At 38.5% G+C, this 17282-nt stretch overlaps 2 protein-coding genes across 5 annotated transcripts; one reads left to right on the top strand and one right to left on the bottom strand.

Moving 5' to 3' along the window:
• Window positions 1–5077: 5077 nt before the first annotated feature.
• On the bottom strand, window positions 5078–13084 carry LOC141906970 (uncharacterized). 4 transcript variants are annotated; one of them, XM_074796481.1, is made up of 15 exons: window positions 12684–13084; window positions 10005–10147; window positions 9685–9772; window positions 9298–9429; window positions 9092–9222; window positions 8469–8556; window positions 8259–8393; window positions 7927–8159; window positions 7676–7790; window positions 7158–7217; window positions 6911–7060; window positions 6120–6170; window positions 5953–6033; window positions 5808–5854; window positions 5078–5295 (listed from the first exon to the last, which is right to left on the bottom strand). In XM_074796481.1, exons 2-15 carry the CDS (start codon window positions 10005–10007, stop codon window positions 5086–5088), a joined length of 1524 nt encoding a protein of 507 aa, XP_074652582.1. In that variant the 5' UTR covers window positions 10008–10147; window positions 12684–13084; the 3' UTR covers window positions 5078–5085. The 4 variants fall into 4 exon arrangements, with proteins under 4 accessions (XP_074652582.1, XP_074652579.1, XP_074652580.1 ...); XM_074796478.1 differs by lacking the exon at window positions 12684–13084 and adding an exon at window positions 11361–11497; XM_074796479.1 differs by lacking the exon at window positions 12684–13084 and adding an exon at window positions 11361–11497 and having other exon boundaries at window positions 7004–7060.
• On the top strand, window positions 11736–15255 carry LOC141907820 (glutamate receptor ionotropic, kainate 1-like). The gene is made up of 7 exons (XM_074797562.1): window positions 11736–11739; window positions 12100–12143; window positions 12426–12653; window positions 12853–13552; window positions 14488–14644; window positions 14856–15051; window positions 15136–15255. Exons 1-7 carry the CDS (start codon window positions 11736–11738, stop codon window positions 15253–15255), a joined length of 1449 nt encoding a protein of 482 aa, XP_074653663.1.
• Window positions 15256–17282: the final 2027 nt, after the last annotated feature.

Raw genomic sequence — 17282 nt, 5'->3', positions numbered from 1 at the left:
CTGTAGACTCAACTGTGGATCTGTAGCCTCAATTGTGGATCTGAAGACTCAACTGTGGATCTGTAGCCTCAACTGTGGATCTGTAGCCTCAACTGTGGATCTGTAGCCTCAATTGTGGATCTGTAGCCTCAGCTGTGGATCTGTAGCCTCAACTGTGGATATGTAGCCTCAACTGTGGATCTGCAGACTCAACTGTGGATCTGTAGACTCAATCATTGAGTTCTAGTTAACACTTATATGAACTGCAGGTTTCCAAAACTTCAACGATGCAAATATTAAAACATTTATTCGGTCACCAACCGCAGCTCGCAGCTCACTTTAAGTGGACTTTAAACCAGTCCAACATATTACATTTTCTATGATTTTCCGTTGATGTTGAATTTAAATATTAACCGTAAATACGGTAAACCGATATGTGTTTTGTGAAATGTGAATATTTGAATAGTAGACACGTCAGTTTCAACTGTCGTCACTGTTGCCGCGGTATTCATTCCGGAGTCAAGGATAAATCTATGAAGACGTGGAATAAACTGCACAATCTTCAGAAATGAGCCGCACAATCTTCAGAATCTGTTTGTTACTTACTACATTTCATCGTTTTATATTCAATATTTCAGGTAATCTATTTATATTCAACTCTGACGTCACTGAATACTATCGATGTATTGTTTTCCATAACTTTGAAATTGAAAGAGATCGAAAACAATTTCACAAAACTATTTCTATATTTCAGTAGTTTCTAACAGTCAAGTCGAAGAGGCTCGTCCGAATTTAGCTTTAGGTAGACCTACTGACCAATGCGTAACGAAGAAAGTCAGATATCCGAGTTTAGCCGTCGATGGCGATCAAGGACCTAAACTAAGGGTGTGCAGTCATACCGGAGACTGGTCTGGACCGGCCCCCTATTGGTGGAAAGTCGAACTAGATCACGTGTATAATGTTACCAGTGTTGTATTAGCGAATAGAGATTTATTTGGTAAGTTAAGTTTTTCTAAACTTCGAATATTAAGTGTTCATTTTCGAAAATCAATCAAAACAGTGGCAACAAAATTGTTGAAAGATTTTTTGAATAAATAAATTCTCGATTTTAAAATTCTTTTAATTTGTACATACTGGGTTTTTATCTTAGAATTGTTGATGAATTCCTCGACTAATAGAGTTTAAATTAAAGCGTTTATATTGCAGAATATCGTTTGAAGAAATTCAAAATTCTGGTTACTACAGACCAGTCTCCTCCTAAAATGAATTTATCGAATATACCGCCGAATCTTATTTGTGCCGAACAGGCAAAAAGCATGAAAGCATCAGAGGTGAAAGAATTCCCCTGTCCCGGTCACATGGCCGGAAATACTGTGATCGTCACTAAACCGTTGGGTACTGAACCTTTGACTTTGTGTGAAGTGGAAGTTTACGGTAAGAACAAAACCTCGTCTGGTAATCTATATGTTTGTGTATACACGATTATTATGTGTTTGTTGTGAATTGACTCTTTCAGGATATAATTTAACTATCACGACTACTTCAATACCAGCTACTGATAAACTCACTACTACCATCGCTACCAGTAGTACCGCTACGAGTGGTAGCGCTACCAGCACCACTGTGAGTACCGCATCAGTACCATCCACCACAGGTGCCTCTACCAGCACCACTGTGAGTACCACATCAGTACCATCCACCACAGGAGCCTCTACCAGCACCACTATGAGTACCACATCAGTACCATCCACCACAGGTGCCTCTACCAGCACCACTGTGAGTACCACATCAGTACCATCCACCACAGGAGCCTCTACCAGCACCACTATGAGTACCACGTCGGTACCATCCACTACAGGAGCCTCCACCAGCACCACTATGAGTACCACATCAGTACCATCCACCACTGGAGCCTCTACCAGCACCACTATGAGTACCACGTCGGTACCATCCACCACAGGAGCCTCCACCAGCACCACTATGAGTACCACATCAGTACCATCCACCACAGGTGCCTCTACCAGCACCACTGTGAGTACCGCATCAGTACCATCCACCACTGGAGCCTCTACCAGCACCACTGTGAGTACCGCATCAGTACCATCCACCACAGGTGCCTCTACCAGCACCACTATGAGTACCACATCAGTACCACCCACCACAGGAACCAGTTACACTGGCACATCTAATTCTAAACCGACTGCAGCGACACCTACAACAACTAAATGCTATGTAGCTGAAACGGGAAGTGACGTCATTGGCTGGTATGGACGTCATCCAGATTGGACTGATAATGTATTATTGCAATCAGTGAATAATGACGTCAGATCCTGTGTAGAATGCGCCGCTGAGTGTGACGCGAAAACACGCTGTATCGGGATCACGTGTTCACCAGTAACTTCCGGTGAGTTACAGTGCCACCTATACACAGCTGTCAAAACCACAGCACAAAAAACAAACACATATAAAACTGGAGGTAAATCTTACATGAAACTGAGAGTACTGTGTTAAACTGCGAGTACTGTGTTAAACTGCGAGTACTGCGTTAAACTGCGAGTACTGTGTTAAACTGCGAGTACTGTGTTAAACTGCGAGTACTGTGTTAAACTGCGAGTACTGCGTTAAACTGCGAGTACTGCGTTAAACTGCGAGTACTGCGTTAAACTGCGAGTACTGCGTTAAACTGCGAGTACTGTGTTAAACTGCGAGTACTGTGTTAAACTGCGAGTACTGTGTTAAACTGCGAGTACTGTGTTAAACTGCGAGTACTGCGTTAAACTGCGAGTACTGTGTTAAAATGCGAGTACCGTGTTAAACTGCGAGTACTGCGTTAAACTGCGAGTACTGTGTTAAACTGCGAGTACTGTGTTAAAATGCGAGTACTGTGTTAAACTGCGAGTACTGTGTTAAACTGCGAGTACTGTGTTAAACTGCGAGTACTGTGTTAAACTGCGAGTACTGTGTTAAAATGCGAGTACCGTGTTAAACTGCGAGTACTGCGTTAAACTGCGAGTACTGTGTTAAACTGCGAGTACTGTGTTAAAATGCGAGTACCGTGTTAAACTGCGAGTACTGTGTTAAACTGCGGGTACTGCGTTAAACTGTTAGTTCTGTGTTTAGTGTTAAACTGTAAGTTCTGTGTTAAACTGCGAGTACTGTGTTAAATTGTAAGTATTGTGTATTCCGTGTGTTTAACGGTAAGTGAGTGGGGGTTAGGTGGAGCTTCTAATGGTTGAATTCACCTCGTATTAAAGGGAGGGAAGGTTAGCTGTTTTAATTAAATTATTCAAGTCGATAAACCAATGTTTGTCCTTGTTCTTAGTTCAAGTTCAAGTTTATTTAGCGGGAAAACATGAAACGAAAACTAGAAATGAAGATAAACAAAACCAAACTGGTGTTTGTAATCGGGTACCTACTAGATCGAATTTCATCCACATGGTATTTGTACAACCATTGAAGTGAAGCAGTTGTTTTAGTTTGTTCTTTCAAAAGGTGACTTCTATCTTTTATTAGAGAGGTATTACACAACAAAGCCCAAAACCATCTTTATACCAACAGGTCTATTTCTAGTCAAAAGTAGTAACACCCGAGTTGCTGGCCGTGTTGCTGGCCGTGTTGCTGGTCGTGGTGCTTTTACTTTCATTACATTATGGAATACACAAAAATCTTTTTGAAGCTCCCGCCGTTTTTTCTTTTAAATCGCGCTTTAGAAAACTTTTATTTCAAAAAATGTACTTTTAATTGTTTTACTCTGCTAAATGTTTAAATGTTTTAGTCTGATGTAAAGTGAAATGAATATATTATTATAAAGTCTGAGTTCATTTAACCAGTGTTAAATTAATCAGTTAATTTTAATATATATTGTACGTATATATCATCCATTAACATTTTTATGGTTGTTCGATCGACATATATCTCGACAAATTGTTTTTTAATTAATTTGTTTTGTGTTAATTTCTAGAATCTAGAACATCACGTTCCGGCGTTAAATATAAACTCTTGCTGATATAGTGCGATAATCACACTCAAACCTGGTGAACGGGTAATAAGATAAAAACGCACTACAAATAAAAAGAATTTCAAAATCAAGAAATTTATTCAATTCGAACAATCTAAAGTATATAAATACACGACGTTTCCATCTGTCAGGTGCGAGATATAACTTGCTGATATTTTGGTTCACAGAAACTCCGCTATGGGCAGCACTGAACTGTTGATATCTGACTGAACCTCCTGAAATTCTTCTGCGGCATGTGAGATTTACATATCATTATTCATCACTCAATACTAGTTTGTTCCAAATGAATAACTATGTATTAAGTTTATGAGTCTGATTTTAATCCACCTTTGATGGAACTATTTCCTTGGCAACACTGACATATGGAAAACCCCATGATAATACGACGAAAGATAAAGTTTCCTTTAAGTTACAAATTTATTCATTCGACGTTTCGACGATAACCTTAAGATTCCTGAAGATGACTATCAGGTTATAGTCGAAATATTGCTGAGGACAAAAATAATTTTGTTTACACAAATATTTACATATATTTAGAGAAAAGTAAAAACATTTTGAAAACATAAACGAGATCATTTGCAATGTAATATTATTTACAATAGGAGGGGTCTGTTTACAATAGGAGGGGTCTTTTTACAATAGGAGGGGTCTATTTACCATAGGAGGGCTCTTTTGACAATAAGAGGGTTCAATTTACGATAGGAGGGGTCTGTACATATCTTAACCGTTTTCGATACATTTTGCTAATTGGAAACTTGGAGTTTAGAAATGTAGAATGGTTTCGCGAAGTTCGGTAAGAAGGTTGCAATCAAAGAGAAAATGTAATTAATCCCCGAGAACATTGCAAATTGGATACATTCTTTAATTAGAGGAAGATTAGAAATGCTATGTACAGGTTAATATGTGAAATTATCATCTATCTGATTAATATCAAGTCAGAGATCTCATGATACAAAATTATAACATAATCTTCTAAAAAAATACAAGTAATTTCTTTTAACATAAAACTAGATGACATCAAATAAAACTTGATATAATGAGGATGAATATAAAGAGCTTGAATTGATTTGTTGTTTGATAAGAGGTGATTATTCACCGGTTTCAGTGTTGTTTAGTTCTGTTAAAAGTATCGCGGGTCGATTGAAGTCTATTTCACCGTACAAACCAACATCTTCCTCTGCGCCTAGGATTTCTCGTGGAACAGTACGCCCCCTAGAGGCGCTAGGTTGAAACCTCCCGGGGTCTGGTCGGGACATGTTGTCAATTCGTGCATAGATTGTCCCATCTTCACCGATATCCTGAAGAATAATGATGTTAATACCGTTATTTGGGTATCAAAAATGTGCACCCACGCAGCCTGGACCCGCAGATTGAAGTGGTATTTCCAGGCTGTATACTAATTGTTTGACGGGGTGGTTCCATGTTATAGATTTAGGGGGTCTAAGTAGTTCTATGCTACAGATTGAGGGGTTTGGGTAGTTCTATGCTACAGATTGAGGGGGTGTGGGTAGTTCCATGCTACAGGTTGAGGGGGTCTGGGTAGTTCTTTGCTACAGATTGAGGGGGTGTAGGTAGTTCCATGTTACAGATTGAGGGGGTCTGGGTAGTTCTATGCTACAGATTGAGGGGGTCTGGGTAGTTCCATGCTACAGATTGAGGGGGTCTGGGTAGTTCCATGTTAAAGATTGAGGGGATCTGGGTAGTTCTATGCTACAGATTGAGGGGGTGTGGGTAGTTCCATGCTACAGATTGAGGGGGTCTGGGTAGTTCCATGTTATAGATTGAGGGGTCTGGATGGTCCGATACTAACCTCAATATAAACACATTCATTCGTGGCGTCATCTTCAACATTCTCATCTAGAATTAAAATGAATTGAAATTTAAAAAATAGGATTTAATTCAAAAATTGAAAAGTTGATTCCGGTATCGCTGGACGCGAGGTACTGCGCGCGCACCTTCTTCATTGTAACCGACAGCAGAAACATGTGGAACATGTGGAACGGGTGGAGGAACAGTTCGTCTACCGAGGGTCCGGTCTATAAAATACAGAACTATTGTTATCACACATAGAATTCCTACAGTTACAACATTTCAACAATGTGAATGTTAAAACACGAGTTACCACTAGCAACAACAGAACATTCATAAGCTACATCTGGTTCAGAAACCACACCTGAAAAAAAATAGAACTTGGTTCAGCTGAAATAATCGTCGATGTTACCAGTTTCACTGTCATCAACAGAAAACTCTTAAAACGAATAGTTTTAGTAAAAGTTTAGTTCTTTAGCGCAAGGACTATTATTGAACCTGCGAAATCTATATTCAATCGTATTAACTGTTTACAGTGTGATGGTTGACATTGGGATAAAAGGGAGATGTTTGAGGATATCTGTTAACTGGTCACCAGTCACCACACCTGACTGGTCACAAGTCACCACACCTGGCCGGTCACCAGTCAGCACACCTGGCCGGTCACCAGTCAGCACACTGACCAGACAAACCTGTCAAACACTACTGGTCTATGTTCTAGTGGTAAGCATGCTCGGCTGGCATGCTGGAGGTAGCAGGTTCGAGTCCTGTTAGGGCAATGAGCTAGGGTTAGGGTTAGTGCAAGCTAGGGTTACGAGCGAATTAGGTTTAGGGTTAGGTGCTATTTTGGCCCCGTGATTATGGTTTTGTGGTAAATTTGAGTCGGTACAAATCATTTTCCTAATTCTATTTACCATTTTCTATATATCTATTTTCTTTTCGTCACTTTAATAAATCGTCATCTAATGAATATCGGGATCCCGACTAATAGGCTATTAGAATGTTTATGCAGAACGATTTACACATATTCATTTGGTTCTGATGCTAAAACTGGATTTACAGCAATATTACGATATTTTTCAAACCCCCTTACAAATAACAAACCAGTAGTATTTTCGTTTGTCGTGTTTCTGCGACGTCTGATCAACACGGTCGTTACTATAACAACGATTGTTACGAGGATCAGTAAACTAATACCACAAACTGCTGTCCACAAAGTAAAACCGTCCACAGAATCAGCATTCTCATCTATATCTGTAATTATGTTAAATTCATTCTCTTTGTGTTTTAAACAAGTTTCAAATTAAAGCATAAAGAAACTACACTTCAGTGATCAATAAAAATAACTCACGTGATGTTGAGGTGGCTGTTGTGATTGGTGCCACGACTGTCTGCCACTGTGTAGAACGTCCTACAAATAGATATTTAGTTGTTCAATTGTAAAATGTTACCTCAAAAAGGGCTCATGTAATCAACAAACAGGAATGTACACTTCTAGTAATGAATGAATGAAAATGGCTCCCGTGATGCCGAGGTGGCTGTTGTGACTTGTGTTGATGTTGAAGGTCCTACAAATATATGTTGTAAGATTGTACCTAGACAGGTTTTCGCGAGGAACTAATTTTTACCGACAAAATATAACCTCAGATCTAACTCAACTAGAGAAATTACAAATGCTGTTATATCGTCTTTAATTTGTTTATTATCGCTTGTAAAATGGCAGGACTCGTGGTGATGTGTTTGAATTGAAGCTAAAGCCACAGTTAAAACACAGTTACTTAAAAGATTAAAATCAGTTCACTCCATCAAACAACTTAAAAACCAGTCTAAGCACATTTTCAAAACACGGATTGCTCAAGTTAAACAAACCTGGTTTGCGAATTTCTGATTGATATTTACAAGTCTTTGTCTTTGTGTAGCCGCTCTTACTGCAGTTATACATGTACATTGCATTAACACCGTCTATCACACCTACTAGCGCCACCTATTGAATTCAAATTTATATTAGTTATCACTAGGCAGACAGTTTATCACTTCTTTACCTCCTTTCTCTACCTGTCCCTCCCTCCCTCACCCCTCTCCCCATCCCTCTCTGTCCCTCCCTCCCTCTCCCCTCTGACCTGGATGACGCGCCAGTTTGGAGTCAGTGCAGTTTTCAATATTAATTGTCTCGGAGGTTGTGGATTTGTGATATTCCCTGGTAACAACAGTTCAAGAGTCTTCTTTGATCCGGCCTCGAACCTGGTTCCCAGGTGGAAGTACATGACGTCACTACCGGTCTCACTGAAGCCTATATTGACTGTTTGTGTTGTACCTATACGCCCTGTGTAAACTATCACTTGCCAAACTGAAACTGAAAGAAATAACAACTGATTTATGTGGTATCCATGAATCTCATCAGTTTCAAACTTTGCGTCAAATATTTCTTTTTCTACCGTCATCTTTAAGCTACCTTTAACTTCTAAAACTCGCCAGTTTAGTTTAAACCCAGCTTTGTTTTTAGAGCCGTCTGATGTAAACTGTATAGTGATATTTTCAGTGTAGAACCGTCTACCTGGAGCATTCTCGCCGCAATATTCAATATTCTCTGATGAATAAATAAATCTGATAAAACATTTTCTGAATCATAAAACTCGTGTGAACAGTTTATAGATTTTTTTACCGTTTCCACTTTTTATTTTCAACGCGTCATAGCAACCACTATTTTTGGCCTCTATACGAAAATTCGAGTTAAAAGATATTCCAACCACCTGCAAAAATATGAACACAGTTATTATTCAAAAGTGAACAATCGTGTCGTCTACAGTTCGTGCCGTTTACATAAATCAGCTTTAGCTTTAACCCATATTTATCAGTTTAAAATTCTGCTTCTGGTATTCGAGTGTTTAAATGGAATGGCTCTCTGGTATTCCTTCACACACCCTGCGTTCCGTTTACAATCATTTAGACTCTCGAAATTTGACTCAGTTGTTCCTTTGAATACATTGCACTTTTGGAACTCATTAGATACTGAATTACTCAGTATCCACAGGACCTATCAACCCGTAAGCGCTCGCTGAAACACAGGACCTAGCAACCTGGCTGTACCAGCGTCCATTACAATAAACGACGTCATATTTTTAGCGCTGGTGAATATTAACTGTTAACTATACAAGTGTGACAATTATTATTATTATTATTATTATTACTATCAGTTGACTCGATCCCGGGATAAAGGTACAACTAATCTTAGCCCCGTCAAGTTTCCACTAGTGTGAATATTTCTCGTTTTTTTTTCATATTTACCATGTTTTCAGGTGTTCTAATCATCCAGTAGCAGTTCAGGTTTTCACCATAGTTTCCTGGGTAGTCGGGGCTGGAGATAACGCCTGATGTACCAGTCTGTATTCTAGGTGTTTTACTACAAGTCGAATCAACTAAAAACAAATGTTGAATTGGATTGTTTTTATATGTGATTCTGATTCTATGATAAACTTCTCATTATGATCTACCTTTCACGATCCTCCAAAACAGTTTAAAACCTTTGTAGGTTTTTGACTTGTCTGATTTAAACTTGATCGACACATCACCGGAATAGTAACGTGTTTCAGGCGCTTTACTGTCGCAATCTACATTTCTATTTACTGTAATACAATCATAGTGATGCTCATATAAATCTATTTATATCTCTTTTGTTAACAAAATAATTATTATATGAATGCTGACTTCTTGAATATGATGCTTGATAAAGTAAATATATAAAATATAATTCAGAGTTCAGTTTTAGTGATCATAATGTTAAACACCAGTCATAAGACTAAAGACTAAAATCTTTGAACGCATTTTAATGTGTCTTGTGTCGTGGAAATAAAATATGAAGTAAGTAATTCAATTCTTACTCTCTATATAGTCATCGCAATACCATTTACCACTGCTTTCATATGGGGGTTCCAGGTTGAATTCAGGATCAAACGATATTTCAACTTTCTGAAATAAAGATAAAATTAGGATTTTATTCAAATGTGTTTTGACTAGTCTAACAGGGAGTAATCATTAACGGTAAACCCTACTGATAATGCGTGGTGTAATAGTTCAAGAGTTCAGCACCCGATTGTCAGGATCCGTTCTACACAAGTATGAAATGTGCAGACAAAAACATTTTTCCTACCAGTCAATATTTCTAACTCGTGGCATTCACAATTTCCTGTTTTATATTTACCATGTTTTCGGGCGATTTGATCCTCCAGATACATTCCAAATCGTTACCATAGTTGCCCGGATACTCAGGGCTGGAGATAACGCCTGATGTACCGGTCTGTAATTTAGTCTGACGGTGACAATTTGAATCGACATCTGACAACACTGTTACATAGAAAAATACCCGTATCTATGAACTAATACAAATCCGCCGCTGCTAGCATAGAATTGAGAATTGAGAATTCCTTTTTGTAATTTCTGATATTTGATAGAAAATACTCTTTTAATCAGGGAACACTTTAGCGGGCACTATCAGTAAATGGACACACTTGACTGGTGACCAGTCACCACAATGACCAAACTAATTTACATACTCTGTCCAACAAGAGAATTCTCCCCTAATCCCTGGTTGCTCCTAACGTTGAATCAGTCAGTGACTAGTCACCAGTCACTACAATCACCAGACAAACTTACACACTTTGTCCAACACTACTGGTCTAAGGTCTAGTGGTTAGCGTGCTCGGTTGGCATGTCGAATGTTGCAGGTTCAAATCCTGCTAAGGTTAGTGTTAGTGGTGGAGCTAGGGTTAGGGTTAGCGGTTCTTTGGTAGCGGTAGGAAGATATATCTTTTTAAAATCAAGAACTGACAATTCGTGGCTGTGAGTCCGAAACAAACAGTGGACTTTTACTGAAGTATAGTAAAAAGTCAGAGTTGCAACTGCTGTCAATATAATGCGTGATGACGTAAATACGTCACAACCAATTAGAATCGACTATCTAATGTCACATATACGAATATATGTGCTGTTTGAAATCATTTGAAAAAATCAATCTTTTTTGAGCCTTGTGTTAAAATTAGTTCATTTTAAATGATTTTATACTAGAGTCATAAACTCAAGTGGAACTGTGTAACTGTGGAACTGAGAAACTGTGGAATTGTGGAAATGTGGCTCTTGCTAATTATTAATCTCAATCTTTGAATGAAATTATAGAGCCTGCAGGGGGTATGGTTCAATAGGGTTTATAAAGAAAGGGTTCTACAGTTTCCTATCACAAACCACGTAAGGAGAGGGGAGTGCGAATGGGAGAGGGTTGTTACAGGATGGAGGGGGTTTACAGGGGAGGGGGGTTGATCTAGGGGGTTGTTATAAACCTCTGAAAATTTATCACCCAACACTATATATCATATTTTACTTCTTTCCGACAAAAAGTCGCACTATTGATGGAGATAAGGAAAATGCCTCCCTGTCGTCCTGTTGTCGTCCTAAACTCGCCTGTTCCCGAAATGTGAGAATGGATCTATTAACTCTGACAGCCGTTTGATACTGGAATTCGCCCCTTAAATTGTAGGTGATATTGATATTATTTTTTACCTACCTTGAGATTTCTCGATGTATAAAAATACAGCAAACAGAAACAAAAATTTTATTAACAACTCCATATTCACACAGACACAGTCGAACAGTATGATCAACTTGAATGAGACTAACTCAGTGTTGTACCTGTACTAACCCTAGCCGTTGTATTTTGTTTTCTGTACTAACCAGAAAAACAGCGGTTTTTGAATAATAATGATTTTATTTCCTTCTATATTTCATTATTGTTACATTGAATTAATTCAATTTGAGGAATGAAAGGATCATTTCTCCTCCCGGATGCCGTCCATTGACGGTGCTGTATCAAGGCGGATATCAATTAAAAACTAAAACATCGAAATATTTTAATTGAAATATTTAGAGGGTTAGGTTTAGGATGGGTAAGGTTTAGATGTATATATCAACTCAGCGTACGCCAGTCCCGGGAGTGGACGTCACTAGAGAGGGAGGCTCCATCGGAGGAGGAGCCCCTATTGAGGGAGACTCCGGGAGAAGAGATACCCGTGGAGACTCGGGTAATCTCGTCCGCGGTAATGCCGCATATGTTTGTAACGAATTCACGAGAATAATAATCGCTGTTACAACTGCCGGTGTTTGAACAGTACAATAACCCGGCTTCACTCAAACGTGCCGTGAACAGATTATAAACAATCAACAGGTAAAAAACGACCAATCTAAACCTTTGGACTCGAAACTGTGGTTGTCGAATGATAAAACTTTACCACATTTGTTCAAATCAGCAAAACGAGATAAGGTCAAAACGATCACGATAGCAGCAGTACTGGTAAGTCTCCTCGGCAGGTCAGTAGCTAAGCGGGGGGGGGGGGGGGGGCACGAATAGCAGCAGTACTGGTAAGTCTCCTCGGCAGGTTAGTAGCTAAGCGGGGGGGGGCACGAATAGCAGCAGTACTGGTAAGTCTCCTCGGCAGGTCAGTAGCTGAGCGGGGGAGGGGGGCGGAGGGGCACGAATAACAGTAGTACTTGTAAGTCTTCGTGACCATCCACCGGCGTGTATGATAGTTTGGTATAATTATTGATGCGATGTCTTATTTCAATGTGATTTCAGGATGAGCCATTTATCTTTCATAAAACTATCAATACAGTCGACTATAAACACGACAATAGAACGAGAAGTTTATCTGACTTTCAAGGTTTATGCGTCGACATCTTGAAAAAGATAAAACGTTATCTCCGCGATTATCAAGGTTTACATGTGAAATTCCAGTTATTACCCGTTACTAGATACGGTAAATTAGAGCACACAGGTGATTGGTCGGGAGTATTTGGTTATCTAGTAAGTGTTGTTTGTGTCAGTGATACTAACCTCGACCTATTTGCACTCGTGCTTCTTTTCTCTTAACCCCGTCAAAAATATTCTCTTTAAAGACTCCTATTTAATGCATATACTCCACGGTTAGGGGTCTCAGCGGGTTTGATCCTAAGTTCATTAATCACACGCGACCTTTATGTGTATTTTGTTTTCTTTCTGGCAGCAAAACTCGTTGTTTAACGTCAGTATACTGGTCGGTGGAATATCGTCAAATAAACAACGTTTAGCCGATTTTGAATTCACTGACGGTTACATATTCGACGGAATATCATTCATGTATAAGAAACATTCCTATTACAACATGTTCGGATTCGCGAAACCGTTTGATTTGAAAGTTTGGTTCGCCCTCGCTATCGCGCTGATCGCCAGCGCCATCTTTTACTACGCCGCCTACCGGTTAAATCCTAGCGGAGCGGACAACGACCCGGACACCAGGTGCGATCTGAAGCAGAGTTTCTGGTATTCGTACAGTACTATCATTCAAGCTGGCGCCCCCTATGAACCGGTTCGGTTGCACATGCGCGTGTTCAGCTCATTTTACTTCTTCTTCGCGCTGATAGTTATAGGCTGTTACACGGGTAATCTAGCGAACTTCCTCACCGAACAGAACTACCCGAAAATCAATACATTCGAACAACTAGAAACAACGCAAAGAGAACAAGGCAATGAGATATTCTTGATAAAAGACGGCGCCACTGAGTTATATTTTGAAGATCGAGCTCAACATGTTCTGAAGAGCGGGGACTCGATTAAATGGAAAACAGTGAAATCAGCGATTGAAGGAATATCAACAGTAGAGAACAATACGAATTCTGATACTAGAATATTCATCAGTAACTGGGTTCGTCTTTATTACGCAGCAGGTAAAATAAACATGACCTCACAACGCGTCATAATGACCGTCAAATACAAGTTAATTATCGCACCGTGATTATAGCGGGTCCCAGGGGAACGAAACCTAATAAAAAAAGTGAAGAAATATTCATATACAAAACACTGCGGTCTTTAATTTGTGAATTTTGGAAAACAAATGTGACCCAAAATCATCTCACAAACCGGTTCTTCTGATATGGCAAAAAATAGATTGATCACAGTATAATTGGTGGAAATTCGTTGCCTGGTTAAGATTCTAAAGAGACAACATTGACAGTAAACATTCATAAAAATATTGCGGAACAAACATTATTTTCATGGTGATCAGCATTCAGAGGATGTTTTGATACTAATCCCAAACGCCTGACACAGAAATTATAAATCATCAACTCCATCAGTGTTAGATATGTTTCTATACTGCATGAATATTCGAAATAATATAAGTTACAAATAATGAAATATTGAAACATTAGTAATATTAGAATATCATATAGAATTGATATTAATATATAAAACGACATTCAATTAGATGTCACCTTGTTACATTTATAGCTTCATGGATGTGACGAAAACAGATTTCAGTTTTTGTGGTCCAATGGAATATTGGTCTTTGTTTGAGTCACTTTCTATTGTTTGTTCTATATGGGAGTAAGATTTAAGTAATATTTTAATATTTTAAAGCTAAACAAAAATGATACCTTGTTTCTCCGCAGCGGCCGGGTCATTTTTGTAAAATATGATAAAATTTGTAAACAGTTCATTTCTATAGCGGCCGGGTCTGTTATGGTAAAATTGATCACGATTTTTAAAAAAAGTAATGTATAGGGTAGATAGGCGGCCGGCCGGGTCAACATTTAAGCTCAGCAGAGCGGAGAAACAAGGTATCAATTTTTTCAGCCTAATAACGGATTGTTTGTATAAACAGGGCGAGCAGATAGATGTGATCTGATGGTTTCTACATCTCTGGTAGATATTCAACCATTAGCGTTCGCCATGCGTCGAGGTTATGTGCTAAAATCTGACATACAAAACGCGATGCAAGCTTTATTGAGTGAAGGCAAGGTCGATCAGGCCATGAATTAGTGAATTCAACTTAAACTTAGTCCGAGGCCACAGTTAAATTAAACCCACCACAACTCTAAAACCGGGTGCACAGTAGAATTCAACTCGCACAACTGTGGAACTGGATTCAGAGTCAAACCTTACCCACAAAACTGTGGAACTGCATAAACCCAAATTAATGTAGAACTGTAGATTTGACACAGAAGTAATATATGATTTATGTTTCTATAGTTGGTTGAGACAGCGAGGTAAATGTCAAGTGTTTACCAAGGAAGATAAAGATGAAATTGAACCGTTAACTATTCACCATTTTGCTGGTATTATGATCATTCTTACTGTGATGGTTATTTTCTCGTTTATCGTCGTCGGAGGGAAATTACTGTTTTATAAATGTGGAGGCAAACGAACCCCGATCAGAGTACCGCCGGTAATTACTTCATCATCCAATCCTCAACTTATAGTAAATACACGAAATCATTAAGTCATGAATTTAGTTCATTCTCGATTACAGCGAAGGCACCTGTTATCGTTGCCTGGCGACTATATTCATATATTCGATATTTTCCAGGATGAAACCGAAGAAAATGAAAAGAAAAAACTGAATCCCAGTGACAATGGTATGAAATCATAATAAACTACTGAATTCACAATTTAATAACACAATCTGTTAACACATCACATCGAGCATCTGAAATAGTGTGACGTCAAATGTTTATTAATCACGTGACGTGCATGTTAATATCACATGGTGTTATACGCTATGTGACGTCATAGATACCCATGACGTCATTCTACATCGCGTGACGTCACAGTAACTAATCCATCGTGACGTCATACATCTCCAACGATGCTTTGTATCGAATAATCACGTGACTATGCAAATCAATCAGCAGGCGGCAGGCAGTGGTCAGGCAGGGGAAGGCGAGGTGAATTGAACCCCATGACTTACAATGAGAACCATGACCTAAAATCTACAGTTTTTTCTATAGAACTTATTTTAACATCATGTATTTTCATTTGTATACAAGCTTTTTCGTGGCATTAATAATCAATATTTACTTATTAATAATAACAATTATATTCGATTTGAGGAAAAGTTGATATTTTTCTTATAAGTGTCTGATTTTAAATTGATGTAAACATTTTCGCTTGAGGGAAAATTTGCATGAAATTATTATTACTACAAATGATTAACTAAATGTTAACTAACTTTCAATGTTTCAACAACTATAAATGTTTCAACAACTTTTAATGTCTTAAAAACTCTCAATGTTTCAACAACTTTCAATGTTTCAAAAACTTTCAATGTTTCAAAAGCTTTCAATGTTTCAAAAGCTGTAAATGTTTCAACAACGTTTAATGTTTCAAAAACTCTCAATGTTTCTTCAACAACTTTCAATGTTTCAAAAACTTTTAATGTTTCAAAAACTTTCAATGTTTCAACAACTTTCAATGTTTCGAAAGCTTTCAATGTTTCAACACTTTAAATGTTTCAAATCAAAAGCTTTTAATGTTTCAAAAACTTATAATGTACTCATGAATAAATGTTGACGATATTTTCTAATTACATGTTGAGTGATTGTATCAGTTGGAGTTTTGTTGAACTATTAAATTACTGGAATAGCTAATAGCGACTATTGGCAATTGATTATGTATCGCATGCGCCATCTATCGGAAATCTAGTAATTTATATCTTGAGCATCAAAATAAACGTGAAAGTTATTTTAGACAATTACAAGTTGAGTCTGAACTGTTTGCTTTGATTTATGGGTCACAATATCTGAGTGACTGTTCAAAACCCTGACTTGGCAGTAATGTTTCCTATTAGTACAGATATGATTTTAATAAAGACCAGACCGTAAAAATAAGCGTCTATACGCGAAAATACACTAAGTTGGTACCTGAAAACCGACCCCTTCTAGCATCCCACCCGACCTTGATAGCCCTAGGCCCTTGGTTGCGGAGCCAGAAACTTTATCGCGACCACTTTCTTGGGACTCGCTCGACCCCTTATAGTGGCACTAGGGCTCTGAAACTTGTCGGGTATTTAGAAGGGGCACTGTAGATGATACAGAACCATTAAAACCCTGGGCGCGGGGGTCCGTTGGGCATGGGCGGACCCTGACCAGACCGCAAAAATGAGCGTCTAATATAGGCGAAAATGCACTAAGTTGAGACCTAAAAAACGACCCCCCTTCTAACATCTTGCGCTACCTTAATAGGGGCCCTAGGGCTCTGAAACTTCTCAGGGACCCGGGGAGGGTCTCCTACAAATAGGAAACATTAAAAAAGGGCTCTAGGCCCTTGGTTGCGGAGCTAGAAATTTTATCGCGCGGCCATACCACGGGTCTAAAACTAATTAACAAGTAAAACTTAAAAAGTCCATTGTCACCTTGAAAACAACACACGCATTGATTTATTCTGTCGACAATAAAAAAAGAACTTAACACGACATTGATTATATACAATGTAACATCAAGGACCAATATAGTTGTTTTAGTTTTGAAAATATCAATAATTGAATTGAATTGACTGGCAACCAGTCTAACCCCGATATATTGTCTGACGTATCACTCATCCCCTAAAAAATGATTGTCAAAATTCATCGAAAAAAAATGTAGAGTTTTGAAATATATTTAGTTACAAAATAATTGCCAA

Source organism: Tubulanus polymorphus, chromosome 6 (genome assembly GCF_964204645.1).
Source record: "Tubulanus polymorphus chromosome 6, tnTubPoly1.2, whole genome shotgun sequence".
NCBI lineage: Eukaryota > Metazoa > Nemertea > Palaeonemertea > Tubulaniformes > Tubulanidae > Tubulanus > Tubulanus polymorphus.
This window is presented reverse-complemented; position numbering and strand designations above follow the sequence as displayed.